General features: G+C 54.0%; 3 protein-coding genes across 4 annotated transcripts in view; 2 read left to right on the top strand and 1 right to left on the bottom strand.

Annotated features, from left to right (window-relative positions):
* mrpl45 (mitochondrial ribosomal protein L45) overlaps positions 1 to 732 on the top strand; it is a 9,325-nt gene extending 8,593 nt beyond the window's left edge. The window contains exons 7-8 of one of the 2 annotated variants that reach the window (XM_019864520.1): positions 224 to 397; positions 477 to 732. In XM_019864520.1, coding sequence (XP_019720079.1) covers positions 224 to 397; positions 477 to 575 — 273 coding nt within the window. In that variant the 3' untranslated portion in view covers positions 576 to 732. The remainder of the gene's footprint in view (positions 1 to 223; positions 398 to 476) is intronic. The other variant, XM_019864519.1, reaches the window with a different exon arrangement.
* A 457-nt stretch (positions 733 to 1,189) lies between these two features.
* gpr179 (G protein-coupled receptor 179) lies at positions 1,190 to 13,696 on the bottom strand. The gene is made up of 11 exons (XM_019864506.1): positions 12,527 to 13,696; positions 11,894 to 12,002; positions 8,768 to 8,864; positions 7,929 to 8,137; positions 7,074 to 7,142; positions 6,604 to 6,713; positions 6,204 to 6,442; positions 5,805 to 5,943; positions 5,618 to 5,720; positions 4,997 to 5,137; positions 1,190 to 4,797 (listed from the first exon to the last, which is right to left on the bottom strand). The coding sequence occupies exons 1-11, from the start codon at positions 13,432 to 13,434 to the stop codon at positions 1,510 to 1,512; spliced, it is 5,412 nt and encodes a 1,803-aa protein (XP_019720065.1). The 5' UTR covers positions 13,435 to 13,696; the 3' UTR covers positions 1,190 to 1,509.
* A 746-nt stretch (positions 13,697 to 14,442) lies between these two features.
* Positions 14,443 to 17,603, top strand: part of socs7 (suppressor of cytokine signaling 7) — an 8,112-nt gene continuing 4,951 nt past the window's right edge. Inside the window, exons 1-3 of the mRNA XM_019864501.1 lie at positions 14,443 to 16,087; positions 17,073 to 17,152; positions 17,257 to 17,364. Of these exons, the coding sequence (XP_019720060.1) occupies positions 14,799 to 16,087; positions 17,073 to 17,152; positions 17,257 to 17,364 (1,477 nt within the window). The 5' untranslated portion in view covers positions 14,443 to 14,798. The remainder of the gene's footprint in view (positions 16,088 to 17,072; positions 17,153 to 17,256; positions 17,365 to 17,603) is intronic.

Here is a 17,603-nt window from a genome sequence, read left to right as displayed (position 1 = left end):
AGGAGAGGACGCGGTGCAACCGCTACAAGACCCTGCGCTGGCGCTTGGTGGAATCGCTGGAGGCGCCCCGCGTGGTCCACGCCCGCAGCCCCGACATGGTCGCCAAGGGCAACCTCTACGGCCAGGTGACTGTCCGCATGCACTCCAGACAGGTGAGACCGGCTTTTGAGGTGCCCGGCGATATGCGTTGGCACGGTTGCGTTGACGCCGCGTCCGCCCGCAGACTCTGGCCATCTACGACCGCTTCGGACGGTTGATGCTGGGCGGCGAAGATCAGCCCAAGGACGTCTTGGAATATCTGGTCATGGAGCGGCACCTGGTCAACCCCTACGGACGCTGGCGCCTCCACGGGAAGATTGTGCCGTCCTGGGCGCCCGCCAAGGACCCCATCGTGAAAGTAAGCGCCGATCCTCGCCCGCGGTCGCTTCAGTTCAACCCCCCGAGGCCGCTTTCCAAGTTGAGCTCCGTGTTTCTAGACCGTCGTCATTCCCGGTCCGAAGCTAAAGCCCGGCGAAGAATTTGATCCCCTCACCTACCGAGTTCCCCAACCCGAGGCGGTGCAGTGGTCAAAATAAGCCACCTTGGCAGCTGCACCTTCCAGCCACAGCGGGACCGCCTTCCAAGTGCAAGTATGTGTCTCAAAGGCAACTTTCGGAGCACTTTTTGGTTGCTCCCTTTTCTATTCGTGCGTCAAGAAAAAAAGCCAATAAAAAGGACGTTCAGAAACGCAAAGGATTCTTTCGTTTGACGACGCCGCGTGAAAATAAAATGTTCCCGGCTGCTCGATTTGAAGTGAGGCAGCGGTGGCGACCTCGGAGATACATTTGAACCGGGATGCGCGCGCTTGCTAGGAACGGGCAAGCTTAGGAAAGCTCCTGTACGATGAAACGGTTGCGATCATCATGTATTTGTATGGCAAATGTGCTTTTCAAGTATAGTTTTGGGCTACAGCTGTCCAATGTTTACCGGATATTCTCCTGAAAATGAAAAGTGACATGGGACCCACGGTCGCGCTAAAACAACACCTTTGAGTCAGCCCGATTTGTCAAATATTGTTCGATGGGAACTGCAACTCTTATCAGGTTGTCAAAGTCCTGCTTGCCGATAAAACCGCGATAGTAAATACTAGTCTGGTTATGTACACAATACAGAACAGGACTTTTTTGTTTCTCACATCAATTCTTCGCATGACACACTTTAGACATGAGCACTACAGACCACAGTAGGACATGAACCGCGCCGCACTACAGAGGCTCAGCGTGAAGGGACGGGCGGGAGCTGGAAGAAAGAGGGTGAAGATGACCCTTGTTTGCATGGCCGCCACTTTTTGGAGTGAACTTCACAAAGGGGATGGACGGGGGTCAGTGACGTCGCGAAAAGTCAAGTTTGTTTCACCCGGCGCGCGGGATTTTGCGAAGGTGACGGCACAAATGCGCCATCGGAACGGCCTCCGCCAAAGCATCGCGTGGTGTCGGCTCCCTCGCCGTGGCGGCAAAAGGGGCCGTCGGGTCACAAGTCAGGAGGGAATATGAGCGCTTCTGCGGCGCATTCGGCATCGTCGTCTTCCTCGTCTTCCTCGGGGATGTTCTCAGGCTCCCATGTGAAAACATCGGAGTTGTTGTCCGTGAAGGATCCCGAGCCACTTGGATCCATCTCCCAGGGGCACAAGGCGTCGCGGCGGCCCAGCGCCAAGCTGGCTTTCGCCTCGTCCGACGGCTCCTCCGACGGCTCCTCCGTCTTTACGGCCCGGTCTTCCGGTACGTTTTCTTTGTCGCCGGGACAATCCCGAGTACCGGGGTCGCTCTGGTCTTTGATCCCTCTCGCTGCTCCCGTTTCCCACGGGCAAACCTGGGGACGTAAACTTTCTTGCTTTTCGAGCACTGCGGTGTCCTCAGTCTCCCACGGGCAGACGCTAGCCCGAGAGCTGTCCTGCTTCTTGAGAACTTGAGCTGCTTCTCCCGCCACGTCAGATTCAGAACTGTCTCCCTGTTGCAAATCTTTGGGGTCTTCCATTTCCCATGGGCAAACGTCTCCTCTTGTGGAATCGCACCCCTTCGCAGACATTGGGTCTTCAGTTTCCCACGGACAGACGCTTTGTCGAGAGCTGTCCTCCTGATTCAGAGCTTTTGGTTCCTCCACCCGGCTTGGACAAACTCTTTCTCGCGAACTGTCCTGTTTCTTCAGAACCTCTGGTTTTCCGGTCTGCCGTGGACCAGTGTTTTTGCGAGAAGTGTCCTGCTTTCCCAGGGCCTTTGGTTCCTCTTCCTCTTTCTCCCATGGACAAAGGTTTTCCCGAGAAGTGTCCTGCTTTTTCAGGACCTTTGGTTCTCCTGTCTCCCATGGACAAAGGTTTTCCCGAGAACTGTCCTGCTTTCTCAGGACATTTGGCTCATCTGTCTTCCAAGGACAAACATCTCCGCTTGTTTTGTCTTGCCTTTGAGCAGAATGTGCTTGTTCCGTCTCCCACGGACAAACACTTTCTCGAGAACTGTCCTGGTTTTTCAGGCCCTTTGGTTCTTTTGTCTCCCAAGGACAAACATCTCCGCGAACGCTGTCCTGCCTGTGGCCAACATTCCAGGTCTCGATTCTTCCTCCATGCGATGCCCCCATTTCGACCGTTGCGGTGTCCTCACTTTCCCACGGGCAGACTTTTGAAAGGCCGCTATTTTGTCTGCCGTTTTGGGGCCAATTCAAGAGCTCTGTTTTTGCGGACTCTGACGTTTCAGTCTCCCAGGGGCAAATATTTCCTCTCACGCTTGGTGCCTCTTTTTGGGCATCCAGGGGCAAGATGGCTTTTTGTGGGGCCTTCAGTTTGTCCTGTTCTCCAGCATCCCTGGGACAGATATCGGCCTTGATTGTCATTTGCGAAGGGGAGACCCTTTGTTCTGCTTCCCCGTCCTCCAGAAGACGAATGTCATCCATCATTTTTGGCGAGTAAGGGAAGTCCCACTTACAACTTTCTTCCCTCTCGGCCATTCTCCGCTCCAGATGCAGAGCAGGAGATTTAGGAAGCTGGTCTTTTGACGCCCCGGGGAAGACGTCAGCTTTTGTCGCTTCGTGCCGCGAGGGTACCTTGAGGGATCCCTTTGTCTGCACAGGATTTAGGTTCTCATACACAGTCTCCGTTTCCCAAGGGCAAACGTCGGCATACTTGCTATCTTGTTTGATGACGGGTACGGGAGTTTCTGCCGCCTCCCAAGGACAAACGTCAGCGGATCTCTTCAGAGACAGTTGCGTCTTTGGCGCTTTGACGTACGAACGTTCCGGGAAATCCTGGGACTCCCATGGACACACATCCCCCCGGCCACTGTCCTGCCTTGTCACTGTCTCTTGCTGTTGAGATTCCCAAGGACACACGCCGGTTCGTTGGGATGTTTCCGTTTCCCACGGGCAAACGTCTGCTTTCAGGCTATGGTGCTTCTTTGCCGCCTCCACAAGTCTGTCCCGTGGACAAGCATCTGTGTTTGAGACAGTTTTCAATACCGGTGCTGCCACTCGTTTACTTCCTCTTCTGTGAGTTGACGGTGTCCTCGAGCTGCAGGAGCTTATGCTGCTTCGTTTACTGCTCTGCCTGGACGGGTATAGGTTTTGGTGCGTTCCGTCATCCCCATCTACCGGATAGATGGCCGACCTGACAATCACCAACCTTCTGGGACTCCTGTCAGATGAATCCCCAGAGGACAGTCTGATGGCGTTCTGCTTTACGAGGCATGGTTTCCCATCTGCGGTTGTCATGCTTCTCTTCTGCAGCGTCCTCTTCTCCATGCTTGGACGCCGACCGGACGTTGCCGACCTGGATGGCGTCGAGCCGCTTTCTTGGCTTTTGTGGTCGCCCTCTCTATTTAAGGTTTCATCCTTGCTCCATTTGCCAGCCGCTTCCACCGATGCCAGGATGGATTTAACAGAGAGCCACTTGGTGGTGGTGTTCCGGAAGGAAAAAACTCGCTGTTCTTTGTTGGCTTTGGGTCTAGGAGACCCCGGTGCACTTGCTGAGACTGGGACTTCGGGGCACTCGGCGTCCCCTTTGTCTAGCGACAGGTCGTTCTCCGCAGGCGGTAAATGGTCCCAGGGACAGACGAGAGCAACCGGCGAGGACGGACTTTGCGGCTCGTCTTCCGGCGAGTTGGCGTAGGTGACACGCTTGTGGCTCTTCTCGCCCGATTGTTCCTGCGCCACCTCCCAAGGACAAACCTCAGCCTTGTCAAAAGACTCCGACTGTAGCGCACTCCTGGTCTGTTCGCCAATGGAGAGGCTGGATCCGTTGCCCTTGGACGTGTTCTCCATGGAGTGAGTGGATGTGAGACTCCACGACTTGTGAAGCCTGGTGTGGTCTGGGAGGTGCAAGAAATTGGCATCGATGGTCAGATTTTGGGCGCTAACCGATTTGCAGACTGCCGGGCGCATCTCGAAAGAGTCCGTCTCTGATCTTTGGGAAGATCTTTTCACAACGTTGGCCCCGAGCCTGGAGGAACCTCTCAAGGAAGAGTCCCTCTCCCGCATGAAATAATGATCGCACTGGGACTTGCGTAGCGATGGGGATCTGGACTTCATGGAACCCCTGATGCTGAGGTTGTCTGGGGTTCTCCTGAAAGACCCGGAGTGATTCCTGCTCCGGAAGGATCCGTCTCGGTCCTCGCGACTGCACCGCCGGCTCAGCGGGATCTCGGCGAGACGCTTGATAATTGATCGACCCAAGGCGCATCGAGAACTCGGCTTCTTTGACAGGTGAGGGTTGTTTGCCGTCATCTTTTTGGCTTTGTTGACTTCCAACTGGGCGTATAATCTCTTGAGCTCATCCTGGTGAGTAGGAGGGAGGGTGAAGAACAATGTTTTTGGGGGAGCGGGGAGAGAAAATGAGAGTCCTGTTCATCTATGAGGCATTTACGGTTTTGCTCTGCACGCTTTCATATTTTGAGAGGTTTCATTGCTCAGGTTGAACTCGACCATTTGGAATGTCTTTCTGTCCTGTTGCGAAACGACAACTTTCTCAATTTACCCGAAAGTCATCGGGGTCCACACTGCGCTCGCTCCACGCCGAGCGAAAGCTGCTGTTGAGGTAAGAACGGCGCAGGTCCACCTCGTCCTCATACACCTCGGCGGCGATCTCCTCCCTGCCGGCTTTGCTCGTGTGCAGGAACTGTGCGGACAGCGGAGACAAACGGGAGAGAATTTCATCTCATTTGATGTCTTTTGTTGCTGCCCCCAACCCTCCAATTTGAAAAAAGATCAACTCGGTGTTTCCGACTGTTTTGAATAGATCGACACCAACTCCACATTATGTTTTTGAAAGATGAACTTCTCCGGCAAAGTGCGACTGGACTTCATGCAGATCAGGTCCTCCCAACCATTTTACACATGCAACAGCAACTGCACCCCACGTGGTTTACGCTCCCTACCCTTTTAAACGGAGGAACTCTGATAACTTGAGTCCATGCGGTTTACACTCAAGACTGCTTTGAAACCAATTGAGCCGAACTTCGTTTGATCCTTGAAGCTCCACCCTGCGGGAGAGAATTTCATCTCGTTTGATGTCTTTTGTTGAGTCGAACTTCGTTTGATCCTTGAAGCTCCACCCTGTGTTTTAAAGCGATCAAATGTCCCCACGGGTGCTCTTTACCTTAGGGATGAAGATCAGGCCGAGTGTCACGGTGACGGTCACGTGGGTGTGCGCGAAGGAGAGCAGCAGCATCCAGTCGGGATGCAGAGAAGGAAACGTAAACCTGTGGGTGGCAGACCAGGTGAATTCCAAGCGGGTTCCCCGCCCGCTTCATCGACGGCAACGTGGACCGAGCCGGCAATTTTACCGGCACAGGTGGAACAATGTGGAGAGGAGCAGCTCGTTGTGGATGGCGATGCCCATGTAGCGAGGCTCGTGGAAGGCCGAGGGCACCGGCCGGACGGCGGCCCACAGGGAACTGCCCCAGCACAGGAACAGAAGCTCGGCTGTTGGGAGCGCGCTTCCCGTCAGTGACAATCATACAAGGACTCGGCTTTCAAGCTCAGACATTCAAACGAGGGTGGGGCTTTAAAAATAAGGAAAAGCGGGAGCTCGCGACGGTAGCGTGGCGAATGCGAACTACAAAGTGAGGGTGGTCTAAGGAATGTCAACCGCGTCAAAGGATGTCGGCCCGGGGACCGTTAAAGCCCTTCAAGTGGAGTACGTGTTGATCTGTTAGTGGCTAAGGTGTCGTCCCCGTCCTCACCGACGGCCATCATGTAGTCCCAGCGGTCCAGGTAGCAAAGGTCGAAACCCTGACCCCGCGCTGTGGTGGTGCTGACGATGACTGGAATGTTCCTGTCTCGGTTCTGGAGGACGGCCACCGTCCAGGCGCACAGGAACCAGCTGGCCGTCATCAGCATGACGCCCAGCATCCTCAGCAGGTGCACGCTGGACATGTAGGGAACCCGGTGGGCCGTGCGCGACAGGAACACCTTGAGAACCCTGTGGGGGACGGCTTTCTCCTTCAAAAGAGGCGGCGAACCCAACCAAGCCGACAACAACTCCACCTTGAAACTCCAAACTCAAAAGTCCAAAGGAGTTCAGAATCACTCCAGGACATTTCTGAGGTATCTCACACACACACACACACACACTGATCTAACCTGTACATTTTGAGAGTGAGCGTGCCGTAGACGATGGAGAAGCCCAACATGCGGACCCAGCGGAGCAGGATGCACCTGAAGGTGCTCGGCTTGAAGTACAAGATGAACACCTGCGGACAGGAGCTGTCAAAACCGATCTGGCTTCACATGCCAGCCGCCATCGGGTAATCCGTCCAGCAATTACCTTCCAGCCACTCGAGATTTAGAGCACCCCCTCCACCCCCAAAATAAAAGTGAGCGCAAAGGCAGATGATTGATTTTTATAGCACACAAGCACAAAGCGTGCACCCAACGTGTCCTTTTAATCAGCACAAATGTTGAGCTTGCCAGTGAGGTCTGATTGAAGCAAGGCCACAAAGAACCCTGCCCCAAAAAAAAACCCACTTGCATACCCCAACCGTGTCTCTAAATTCCAACCCCGGGCCCACTTTGCACAAAGTTGGGTTTTCCGTTTTTTCGCGGTTTCTTACCGGGAAGTAGAGGAGCAGCGAGCCAAAGAGGATGGCCTCCAGCAACAGGAGTCCCGACGCACGAATCCTCTGAGAAGACGGAAAGCAAACGTTAACACACTAACAAATGGCCGACGTACATCGTCGCCGTTTTGCGAGCTGCGCGTTCTTTTTTTTTCCTTTCGTTTCAGCGCTCGGGCCAAAGCCGCAAGTCGTCACCTCGGGGCGTCAAGGAATGGTGTTGAATTGCGTTGAGGAGCTTCGTCTTCCGACAGAGCCGAAATCCTGCCCGTTTTGCCGCTCCCTCTGACTCCAACATGCCCGATTCAATTGAGCGCGATCGTTTCGGGCTTTGACAGAGCTCGCCGATGAGCCGATAGTTCGAGTCAGGTGTGTGTTGGAGTCGCGAGAGAGGCATCGTCGGGAGATGGCTCTTGAGGAAGCCAAATTCCCTCCCCTGCTTTGGACAAAATTCCCGCGTGTCCGCCATCCCGCGGCATCTTGGTGCCAATCTACTACTTGGGAGTGAAATGAGCCGTGTCATTCGGAGTGCTTTGACAATGTCACGTCGCATCTTTTGGGTCGAGAAACTGTACACAGTATGTTGGGGTTCCTTGAGACACAAGGTAGTGCTTTGATGCCAAGGAACGATGTCGAAGTGAAGTGAGGAATTGCAGCATTTTGGTGCTCGACGAACTACGTTGGGGTAAGTAGAGGAGTTCCATTTAGAGGAAAGTAGTGTGCCCTACCACTTTGCGGGGGTCACCCGTCTGTTTTTTTTTCCCTTGAACAACCGGAGCTTTACCGCCAATACATTGTTGGAAAACGGGGGTTGGCGCCACGCCCAAGTGAGGGTTGTCATTTTGCAGTTGTTACCCTGCTCCTGCGATGTCGGTAGGCGGCCAGCATGCTGACAAAAACCAGCGCCATCAAGGTCCCCTGGGCGGCCATGACGGCGTCCCTCAGGGGCCCGTCCTCCCGCACCCGACAGGGGGCGCCGTCCCGGCATCTCCCGCAACCCGGCCAGCAGGGCGCGCACACCGGCAAGGATGGGAAACAGGCGCTGCCACCGTCATCGCTGGCATCTGGGAGGAACCAAAACAAAACCAGAAAAAAAACAGCCCGCCTGGATCGATAGGATGTTGAGGCTTCCCTGAGCGTACGGGCAAACCCTCAGCTTCAAACTCAACTCCAGTTTGAAACCCTAACTGAGGCTGATCTCATGGGATTTGTGGGCGACACCCGCATTGTGCTCCACTTGAAACCCGACCGCCGGCTTCAGACCAAAAACTTGTTTGAAGCCTTACCCCGGACTTCGAACCCGAATGGAAAGCCCTCACCCTTCGAACCTATTTGAAACCCTGACCTATGATTTGATGGGGTCTATGGGCCCCAGTCCATTGGACTTCAAACCTTGATTTGAAACCCTAACTTCGGCTTTGAACCCAAAATTGGTTTGAAACCCTACCCGAGACGGCAAACACGATTTGTGAACCCGAGCCCTTGTTTCAATCCCTTAACCGAAGCTGATTCGAAACCCTAATAAAAGCTGCAAAGCCGAATTGGAAACATTTACTCAGCCTTCAAATGTTACTTGAAGCCCAAATTGATTGGGTGAAGCCCTCATGTGAGGAGCTCAGCCGGAAGCCGCAGCCTTGGAAATGGCCCAAGCGGAAGCGCGCTTCTCACGGGATTTCTTGCCGGCCGTGCCGTACCTGCGTTCTGATCGGCCGCGTCCGGGTTGTAGTATCCGTCTTTGCAGCGGCAGCAGTACTGACCCAGCCGGAAGCCTCGCCCGCCGATTGGCATGCACTATGCCGAGCAAGCAAGAAAGCAACAAATCACTTTTTTATCTTTTTCACTATTTTCAACATGACACATTTCAACCGGCCGAGTCACTAAAAGTTGGCATTGCTGGCTTCCCGACCATGTCTGTTGTTTTTTATATATATATATAATAGTGCTGTCAAACGATTAAAATATTTAATCGCGATCAAATGTATAATTTCATCGTTAACTCATAATTAGCCGCAATTAATCACTGATTTTTTATCTATTCTAAATTTCCTTTGATTTCTTTTTCTCCTATTTTTCCCGTTTTAATGCGTCAACATGGAATCGTGGTTCAGTTTTCTTTGTGCAAAAATTCAAATATTTACTGAAACAACAATTTTGATTTTCAATTTTACATTGACATTTTTCAGTTTTTCAAACTTGGAGCACATTTTATTGTTTTAGAGCAACGTAACATCCGCTGTGACCTGGTGCCGCATTAATCTCGCGATTAAAAAATTAATCGAGTTAAAATTGCTTTAAATTAATGCCAATAATAATGCATTAAACTGACAGCACTTACATTTATATATGTATATATATATATATATATATATATATGTATATGTATATATGTGTGTGTATAGAGAGAGAGCGAGAGAGAGAGAATGCAACTTTTTCTCATAAAACTGCACAAAAAAAATCATACTACGATCAGAATTGTGACTCATCTCTTTTGATCTTCAGATGACTAATGTCTTGTTTTGCAGCCATTCAAAACATGTCAACCTGAACACAGTATGAATAAATCAACGCCGCAGATGCAGCTGGGACACGCGCGCGCGCACTTTTTGGACATGTCTGTTAATCTACGTTAAAGGCTAAATGGATGTATAAAACCAGCGCTGAGTGTTTTATCCTTCTCGGAAGGAAGACCCCCCACCCCCTTCCTGCTCCACCCCGCCCCTCTCTTAAATGACGCGCGCTGCACATTAAAGTGAAATGGATTACATTATTATTATATAATTTAACTCGGGTCCTTTACGTCAACATGCCGCCATTTTAGACGCTCTTCTTCCGCGTTTGCGCTAAGTTAGCCTTTGTTCACTCCAGACAAACAACAGATGGCAAAAAAAGCATCTTTGTTGCGTCTGAAGCGATGGCTCTCAAGCCTTTGTTACGTCAAACCAGAAGTTAACGTTGCTAAAGGAAAAAAAAAAAAAAATCCAGTGTTTGATCAATTCTGGAGTCCAGTTGTTGAGAGAGTTGGCTCATCTCTGGATGACGTTTTTTTGTGTTCTGAAGGTTAAAAAAAATAACGCAGGTAGCAAGCATTTGTTGATTGAAACAAAAAGCTAACGTCTCCAAAAAGTGTTTGTTGAGTCCAGTTGCGCTGATGCTAAGCTAAGATAGTTCGTGTCGCCGTTCCGTACGACACACGCGCACACACAAACAGACAACAAAAACAGGACTTTTTTCGGGGGGGCGGGGGCATCTGAGGTGATTTAGCCTTTGCTGGCTGGTTGAAACAAGAAGCTAAAGTTGCTTGAAGAGAAGCAAGTTAGCTTAGCATTTATTTACAACCAAAAAAGAGACAGCAAAAACAAACTGTTGAGCATCTAAATCTTGAAGCTAATGTGGCTAACATTAGTGTTGAAAATGAGAACAAATTCCGTCGGCTTTTTGTATCCGCTAAGCCTCACAGGTAGGACGGGAGCTTTCCAAAGGTGCTTTAGGAATTTTTTTTTTTTTTTTGTCATCCTTCTGCTTTCAGACCTCTGCCAGGGAGAGAAAGTGTGTCAGCGGGCTGGATTAACGTCGTAATCCCTCAGAGCATCTGCGGCCGCTGGTTTTAAATAGATCGCCGGCAAAACACCCACCGCTGGAGTTATGAATGGGTCCAACCGGGGTTTGAATCCTTTGGCACTTTTCATGATCGCGTTGACTTTTGTAAATTCAGTTCGTCTCAACTCCGAGTACTGCGAATGACTCTACAAAATACCAAAATACGATACACGAGTTACCATCTCGTGTATTGCTTGTAGTCGTGTGCAGAGGTCATCCGGACGAGGACGCTGTTGTACTCGTGTGTCCCTACAGGTTCGATTGCGCAGAAATGTCCTATTAGCACGAGGCAGTAAAGCAGGGGTGTCACACTCATTTTTGTCATGGGCTGCTTTGGGGTTACATCTTCCCTCGGTGGGCCGGTATGATTTTAGCAAGGATGATGGAAGTTGAAGCGCATGAATTGCTTTTGCGGGCCATATAAAATGATGTGGCGGGCCGGAACTGGCCCCCGGGCCTTGACTTTGACACCTGTGCAGTCGAGGAAAAAAAAAAAAAAAACATCATTCGGATCACAAGGTTCTTCGACTCATGCCCTGAATGGCCTTACGGGTGAGAACCAAGTGCGAATGGGTGCACTATTATGTAAGAAGTCGCGTTAGCAGCACCCCGTTGTCAACTAATGCACCGTTTTGCCTCACTCGTATAATGTCATTGTTCTACTAGTGCACACTTGTGTCATACCGTAGTGAAAGGCAATAGAGGACCAAAAAAAACCCCCACATCGCACGTCGGAGCGGTTCCAGCATACCCCAGCCGCTGACCCGAGCAACCGTTGTCAAGTCCGGCTTCGTTCATCTTAGGCAGCTGTCTCAGGAGCACTTGGAAACAGTCAGTCGTATCTTTGTCACATCTCGCTCGGATGACTGTCCCGCACTTGACTTTGGAGTCAGCCAAAGGCTCCATGAGGCGTCTCCAGTTGCTCCACGATGCCGCCGCTCGCCTCTTGACGGGTAGAGGGAGCACATCCGGTAACTCCGACTCATTTGAGAGTTCTTTTGAAGATCCGATGATTTCTTTTCCAATCTTGAAATGGCCTCACCATTTGATTTTAATTTTGAACGAGTCGAATTTTTACGACATCACGGCAGTAGTATTCGCATGCAATTGCCCACGAGTGCACAGTTTGGGCTGACAGGTAACATGTCATTGTTCTGCTAGTACGCCACATTGTCATACGGTAGTGGAAGGCAGCAAAGACAAAAGTAGCACAACTTGTTTACCTCCATGCTGGTGCGGTTGCACTGGTGCGTGTCGGCAAACCATCCGTCCTGGGTGGTGCACTGGTCCACGTCCATGTCCTGGATGTCCACGTCCACACGGATCAACCCCCTACGCGGGCACACACACACACACACACACACTCAAAACGTCATTTCGGCCCGACATCTTTACCTGTTAATGTCGTCATGGCAGAGCGTAACGTTTTCCAATATACATCTCACGATCGCGTTTGAGGAGCTCTGACAGCATCCCGAGGAGACAACAAAAATGGCTGACGAATGACACGCGCCATTCTTTTAACTCCTTCACTCCCAAAGACGTTTTGAAACATCTTTTCAGACTTGGTCCAGAATTGGCTGGGACTGAATGGTTAAGGAGATGACCGTTTGTTGATTCTTCGTTTTGTTCCGCGCGGACGCGCGAGGGGAGACGGTCACCGAAAAATATCCGAGTGTTGTCAGATGTTACTCGCGACTGCGCTGGTGTCGGCCTACGCTGACGATACGGACGACTTCATCGAGAGAGGGCGGGCGTTAACGGGGAAAAGTGGGCCTTTGCGAGCGCCGCGTTACTCTCTCCGACCCGTTTCGGGCATCGCCGGTTTGCATCCGCGCCTGTGTGGCCGTGCTGACCTGAACTCGGGGCTGAGGTCGGGCTTGAGGCCATAGAAGGCGGCGGATAAGGTGAGCATCCACCTGGGCACGAAGCGGCCGTCTTCGCAGTCCAGGTAAGGGGCGCGGCCCCAGCGGACGCCGCTCCCGTTGCTCACGTAGCTGTCGCCCCGACCCCACTTGGGCGTCTCCAAGGTGCTCAGGTCGTTGAGCAGGACCCTCTTAGCGAGCGCGGGCGGCCGCGCGGGGTCCGGGAACTTGAAGCGCCGGAACCAGCCGTCGTCCGGGGCCGGGGGCGGCGGGTGCAGGCGGCCCCACGTCTTGGACAAGTCCTGGAGGAGGACGCTGGGCGCCCCCGTCGGGGGGCCGCGGCTGGCCCGCAGCACCAGTTGGGGGGCGCCACCGGTCGGATCGCAGTCGAAGGTGAGCAGCGCCCGGCGGATCGGCCCGCCGGCTTCCAGCAGGGCTCGCACCAGGGCGTGGTACCACTCCATGTCTTCGGGAACGGAGCTCTCGCGCAGGTCGCTGGCCTGGAAGATCATGTTGAGGAAGTTGGCCGTGTTGGCCAGCGCGTCCAGGGCCGGCCCGAGGGCGGCGCGCATGCCGCCGGGAAGCGGCCCCGGCTGCAGGGGGGCGCTGTAGGCCCGAGAGCAGCGCGCCGCCCCCGCAGCGGACGAGTCCCCCGTGTACAGGAAGCTCTCCGCCGCTGACCAGTCGTCCTGCGGCGGAGCTTCCGAGGTACCCGCCGTGCCGCCCGGGTTGCCCGTGGAGGCCCTGGAAGGTTCGGGCGAGCTGGCGTCCAACAAATCGCTGACGTTCCCGGCGTCGGCGGTCACCTGACCTCTGGCGACCGACGGCAGTAAAATCAGAACAAGTGGAAACATTCTGGAGGCTTCCCCGGAGAGGACGTGACCGGCGCCACGGATCATATGATGACCGAAGCTCCGAAGAGCATCTGCGGCGCCGACAACGGGAGCGGACTTTCGCTGCGCAACCTCATTGTCAACCTCAGTGAGCAAAACGCCGCTTCGTGGTCAGATGTCCTGCTGAGGAGGAACCCCAAACTTTCTCTGCTGCTTCTTCGGTTTGCAGATAGATAGATGGCCAAGAAGTGAGGAGGAGGAAGCCCCAACTTTCTTCTTCTTCTTCTCCCGCTGCCTCTTGTCTACAGATGCATCACCAGGACCGGAGCGTGAGAGTGTGTGTGAGAGAAACCAGGGCTAAGCTGTGCATCAATCGGGATTAACGCATCCGACCAAGAGGCTTTCTGGATGCGCTTTTACTGTGCCCATAGGCGCCCGCGGGCACGCGCTCTGAACCGCGCGGACATCGCAACTGTGAGGTGTGATGAAGGCAAAGAACCCTTGTTTTTGGTAACTATGGCAACGGCTCCTTTTTCACACAATCTCTCACACTCGCGACAGACTAAGCTTTAAGTGTCACACCTTTGTCATACATCGCCATGCCGATGATAAAATTGAGGATGCCTCCCTGTGGAAAATGCGTTTGGAATGTGTAGAAAACCCTTAAAAATAATTCTAAAGTTGTATTTTTGCAGCCCCGGGGTCGCCCAACACCGCCCCCTGCTGACAAGTGCAGTCATTGCCGCAAAACCGAAGCGATTGTGGCTGTCCCACCGGAAATAGTTTGTGATGTCATCGCTTACCATTTCTTTGCTGCGACCTAGTGGACAAAGGCTGAACAGCAACCCCTCGCTCGCTTTGTTGAAGACCTTGGAATAAAATGTGTTTTTTTTTTTTTGGGGGGGGGGATTATTTTAAAGAGTTTCTTGATTACAATTCTCAGGATATGTTTATATGATTTATCATATGATTTGGGAAACGAATGAGTGCGAGAGACAAAAAAAAAATGTTGAGTTCACGAAATCAAGGAGAGAGGGATTCGGGAGCTCATCGTCGCGGTCCTCGCTCGTCACGAGTGATGCTGAGCGAGCGGGCGGGGCCCGGATGGAGAGCAAGGTGCTGGCGGTGGCGTTCAATACCCGCCGCCCCGCGTTTTCCTGCCTGCTCGTCCGCCTGCTCCGTGTTCAGTGAGCGGGGACTCGACGATGTCTGAGGCCGGCCTGCGCCCGCACGCCGCCGCGAGCCAGGCGCGGCCTCGCCGCGGAGGATGAACGCGGCGGCTGACGTCGTCGTCGTCGTCGTCGTGGTCTCCTTTCGGCCTCTTGTCTGGCTCCGCCTCGACGGGAGCTCCGGCCCCGCTTCGACCGCTCGGCCTTCGTCTTGCGCCGCTTTCGCCGCCATGTGACGCGCGGGCGCCATCAGGAGCTAAAATGACGAGCGACTTCGTGCTCATGCGCCTGGTCTCCGCCGCCGAGGAGGACCGCCCCGATGCCGACAGCGGCTCGGCGCCGCCCGGGGGGGTCGCGGTGGGCGGGCTGGCTCGCAAAGCGGCCCTGGAGCTCAGCCGAGACGCGGGCCTCGAGCGGAACAAAGCCCCGGCGACTCGCGGCGGCCCCGCCGCACCTGACGGCGACGGCCAAGCCCCGCCGCGTGCGGCTACGAGGCCGCAGAGCCCCGCGCAGGCCCCGGGATGCGAGTTCGGCTCCGGTCTGCGGCCGCAGCTGCTGGTGTTCTCGGACCTCGTGCGCAAAGGGGACGGCATCCTGGAACTGAACCAGCACGGGACTCCCCTGGGCTTGGACCTGCCGATGCCGGACCCCAGGGCAGGTTGCTCCGAGCCCGCCCGCGGGAATGGCACTCGGACCCCGGAAGAGGTCCGGCGACAGCTGCGGGATCAAATGGACGCAACCTGGGCGACGCGTCCTCCGGTCCCGCGGTCCACGGAGCAGCGAGGATCCGCGGAAGTGCGCCGTGGACACCGACTCCTGGCCGGCCCGCCCCAGCTGCCCTCGCCGTCGGGGGGCTCCGCCCCGCCGGCCGTCATCGACCCCAGATGGGCGTGCGCCGGCCGTGACCGAGAGGGACCCGTGTTGAAGCTGGCCCGGAGGTTCGGCGAGCTGGGGGTCGGCGCCGTGCCAAAGATGCTCCTCAAAGCGGGCGAGCTCCCGCGTTGCGCGTGTCAGGGGGCACACGCGCCGGGCGAGGAGCCCGCCGATGACCCTGCCGTCACCAGCGACGCTCTGCTGGTTCTGGAAGGGCTCGGCAGCGACGACGTGGCCGGCCTGGGCCTGCAGGACCAGAGTCCGCACGACCGGGAGCCCAACCGACACTTTTTAGTCAGCGCCAAACCGGACCTCGGCGACAAAATAAGTTATTTCCGGGCGCAAGTGACGGTGGAGGAGGGGCTCTGCGGCGGGAGGTCCCCAGGGGTCGACCCGGATCCGCAGGACTCCCCTCTGGTCCGCAGCCAGGCCTCCACCCCCCGCAGGAGGCCCGAGAGGTGCGCCGGCGCCCCGCGGAACCCCTGCGGGGGGGCCAAGACGCTGAGGGCGTCCGCCAAATCCAAGAAGCGCTCGCTGAGGGTCCGCATGAGCAGGTTGTTCCGTACCAAGAGCTGCAGCGGTTCCTCCCACCTGCTGGACCGGGACCACGCGACCCCTTTTGGGGGGCTGGTCGACGCGCACATGAGCGCATCGGGACCCTCGCTGGATTTGGACAGGTGAGCGCAGCCGCCGTCTTCATCATTCGCATCCCTTTTGCCTTGACATCAGGCTGGAAAAGAAGCGCAAGGCCAAATCGTGACAAAAGTCTTCAAAATAAGATAAGATAAGAAAACCTTGATTGGTCTCACAATGGAGAAATTTGCAATCACCAGCAGCAAAAAATTGAGGGGGAGGATGCACAAAATGTTGAACCCTTTTTCATGCCTAACCCATCATGGAATAGCCAGAAAAATCCCATTTTGGGGAACTGAGATGTCCATTAACCCTTTGAACAAAATCCACAAAAATATTTTTGCCCGATCACGTTGTTTTAGATATTTGGCGTATTCCATTGATAAGCATGATGTCGATGACATCTGAAAATGATCATTCGGGGGGGGGGGAAATCATATTTGAAACCTGCAGTATCAAATTTGATACAGATGATTGAATGAGTTCCATCATGAAAATGCACGGATCAAATATGATACAAATGGCGTGATAGGGTTCAGAAAAAAAAAAAAAAAAAAAAAGAACCCTACACGGTACAGAATGCAATACAAAATATCAAATTATAGATTTATAAAAGAAAGGAATTTTTGAACCATTTCTAAAATCTCAATGCCCGCACCTTACAAACGAAAGAGGAAACAGTCTGCCCCCTAGCGAACAATCCATGAAAAAAAAAAAAAAATGAACCGTACACGGTACAGAATGCAAGACAAAATATCAAATTATAGATTTATAAAAGAAAGGAATTTTTGAACCATTTCTAAAATCTCAATGCCCGCACCTTACAAACGAAAGAGGAAACAGTCTGCCCCCTAGCGAACAATCCATGAATTGCATTTTATTCAAAATATTCATTCCGTATGCATTCCCCCCCCTACATTTAAATGATCCCTCGGGGCCTGATCAATCGTCCTCGGGGGGGGGGGGCCGGTTCCGACCATGACGATTGTTGTTGTGTGTACGTTTTTGGACTCGTTGCGGTTTGCTCAGCGTGGATCACGACGCGAGCGGCGGCAGGCTGAGCCGGGCCCACAGTGCCTTCTGCCCCGCCTCCCTCTCGTCCTTCGCTGGTAAGATCACCTGACGGGCCGCACGCACACCCAAAGTGCGCACCCGAGTCACCGTCCGTCCGTCCTCGGCGTCTCTGTGTGTGTCTCTCCCCGCCTGAGCGCAGGCGAAACGGTGTCTCTGCTGGACGTGGACCTCTCCCGGCGAGGTACCGCCAACACGCCTCATCCGCCCACGCCGCCGCCTCCGCCGCGGCGAAGTCTCAGCCTTTTAGGTACTTCCTGCCCCGCCCCCGTGCACTGGCATTGCCGTCTCTCATCCGCTTGGCGATCCCAAATTAGCAAAACCACGGAGGCCTTGTCATCCAATCAGATCATCTCACCCCCCCCCCCCCCGCCCCCCCCACCATAAATGTGTTCATATTTCATAATACCACATGTGACGGCTATCGATGCACTTTGACTGACTTCCTCCCTTCACGCCGCTCTCCTCACGTCCACTTTGGCGTCCCTT

The sequence above is a fragment of the Hippocampus comes genome, unplaced genomic scaffold (genome assembly GCF_001891065.2).
Source record: "Hippocampus comes isolate QL1 unplaced genomic scaffold, H_comes_QL1_v1.1 scaffold371, whole genome shotgun sequence".
NCBI classification, from domain to species: domain Eukaryota; kingdom Metazoa; phylum Chordata; class Actinopteri; order Syngnathiformes; family Syngnathidae; genus Hippocampus; species Hippocampus comes.
The sequence above is the reverse complement of the archived record's forward strand: the minus strand, read 5'-3'. Positions and strand labels throughout refer to the sequence as shown.

What these genes read in the sequence shown, in the direction of transcription:
- gpr179 (XM_019864506.1), bottom strand. Translation starts at nt 13,434, where the DNA reads ATGATCCGTGGCGCCGGTCACGTCCTCTCCGGGGAAGCCTCCAGAATG. An exon ending in GACCTCAGCCCCGAGTTCAG is followed by an intron (nt 12,003 to 12,526) that starts GTCAGCACGGCC and finishes GTGCCCGCGTAG; the next exon opens with GGGGTTGATCCGTGTGGACG. An exon ending in TGGACCCCGATGACTTTCGG is followed by an intron (nt 4,798 to 4,996) that starts GTAAATTGAGAA and finishes CCTACTCACCAG; the next exon opens with GATGAGCTCAAGAGATTATA.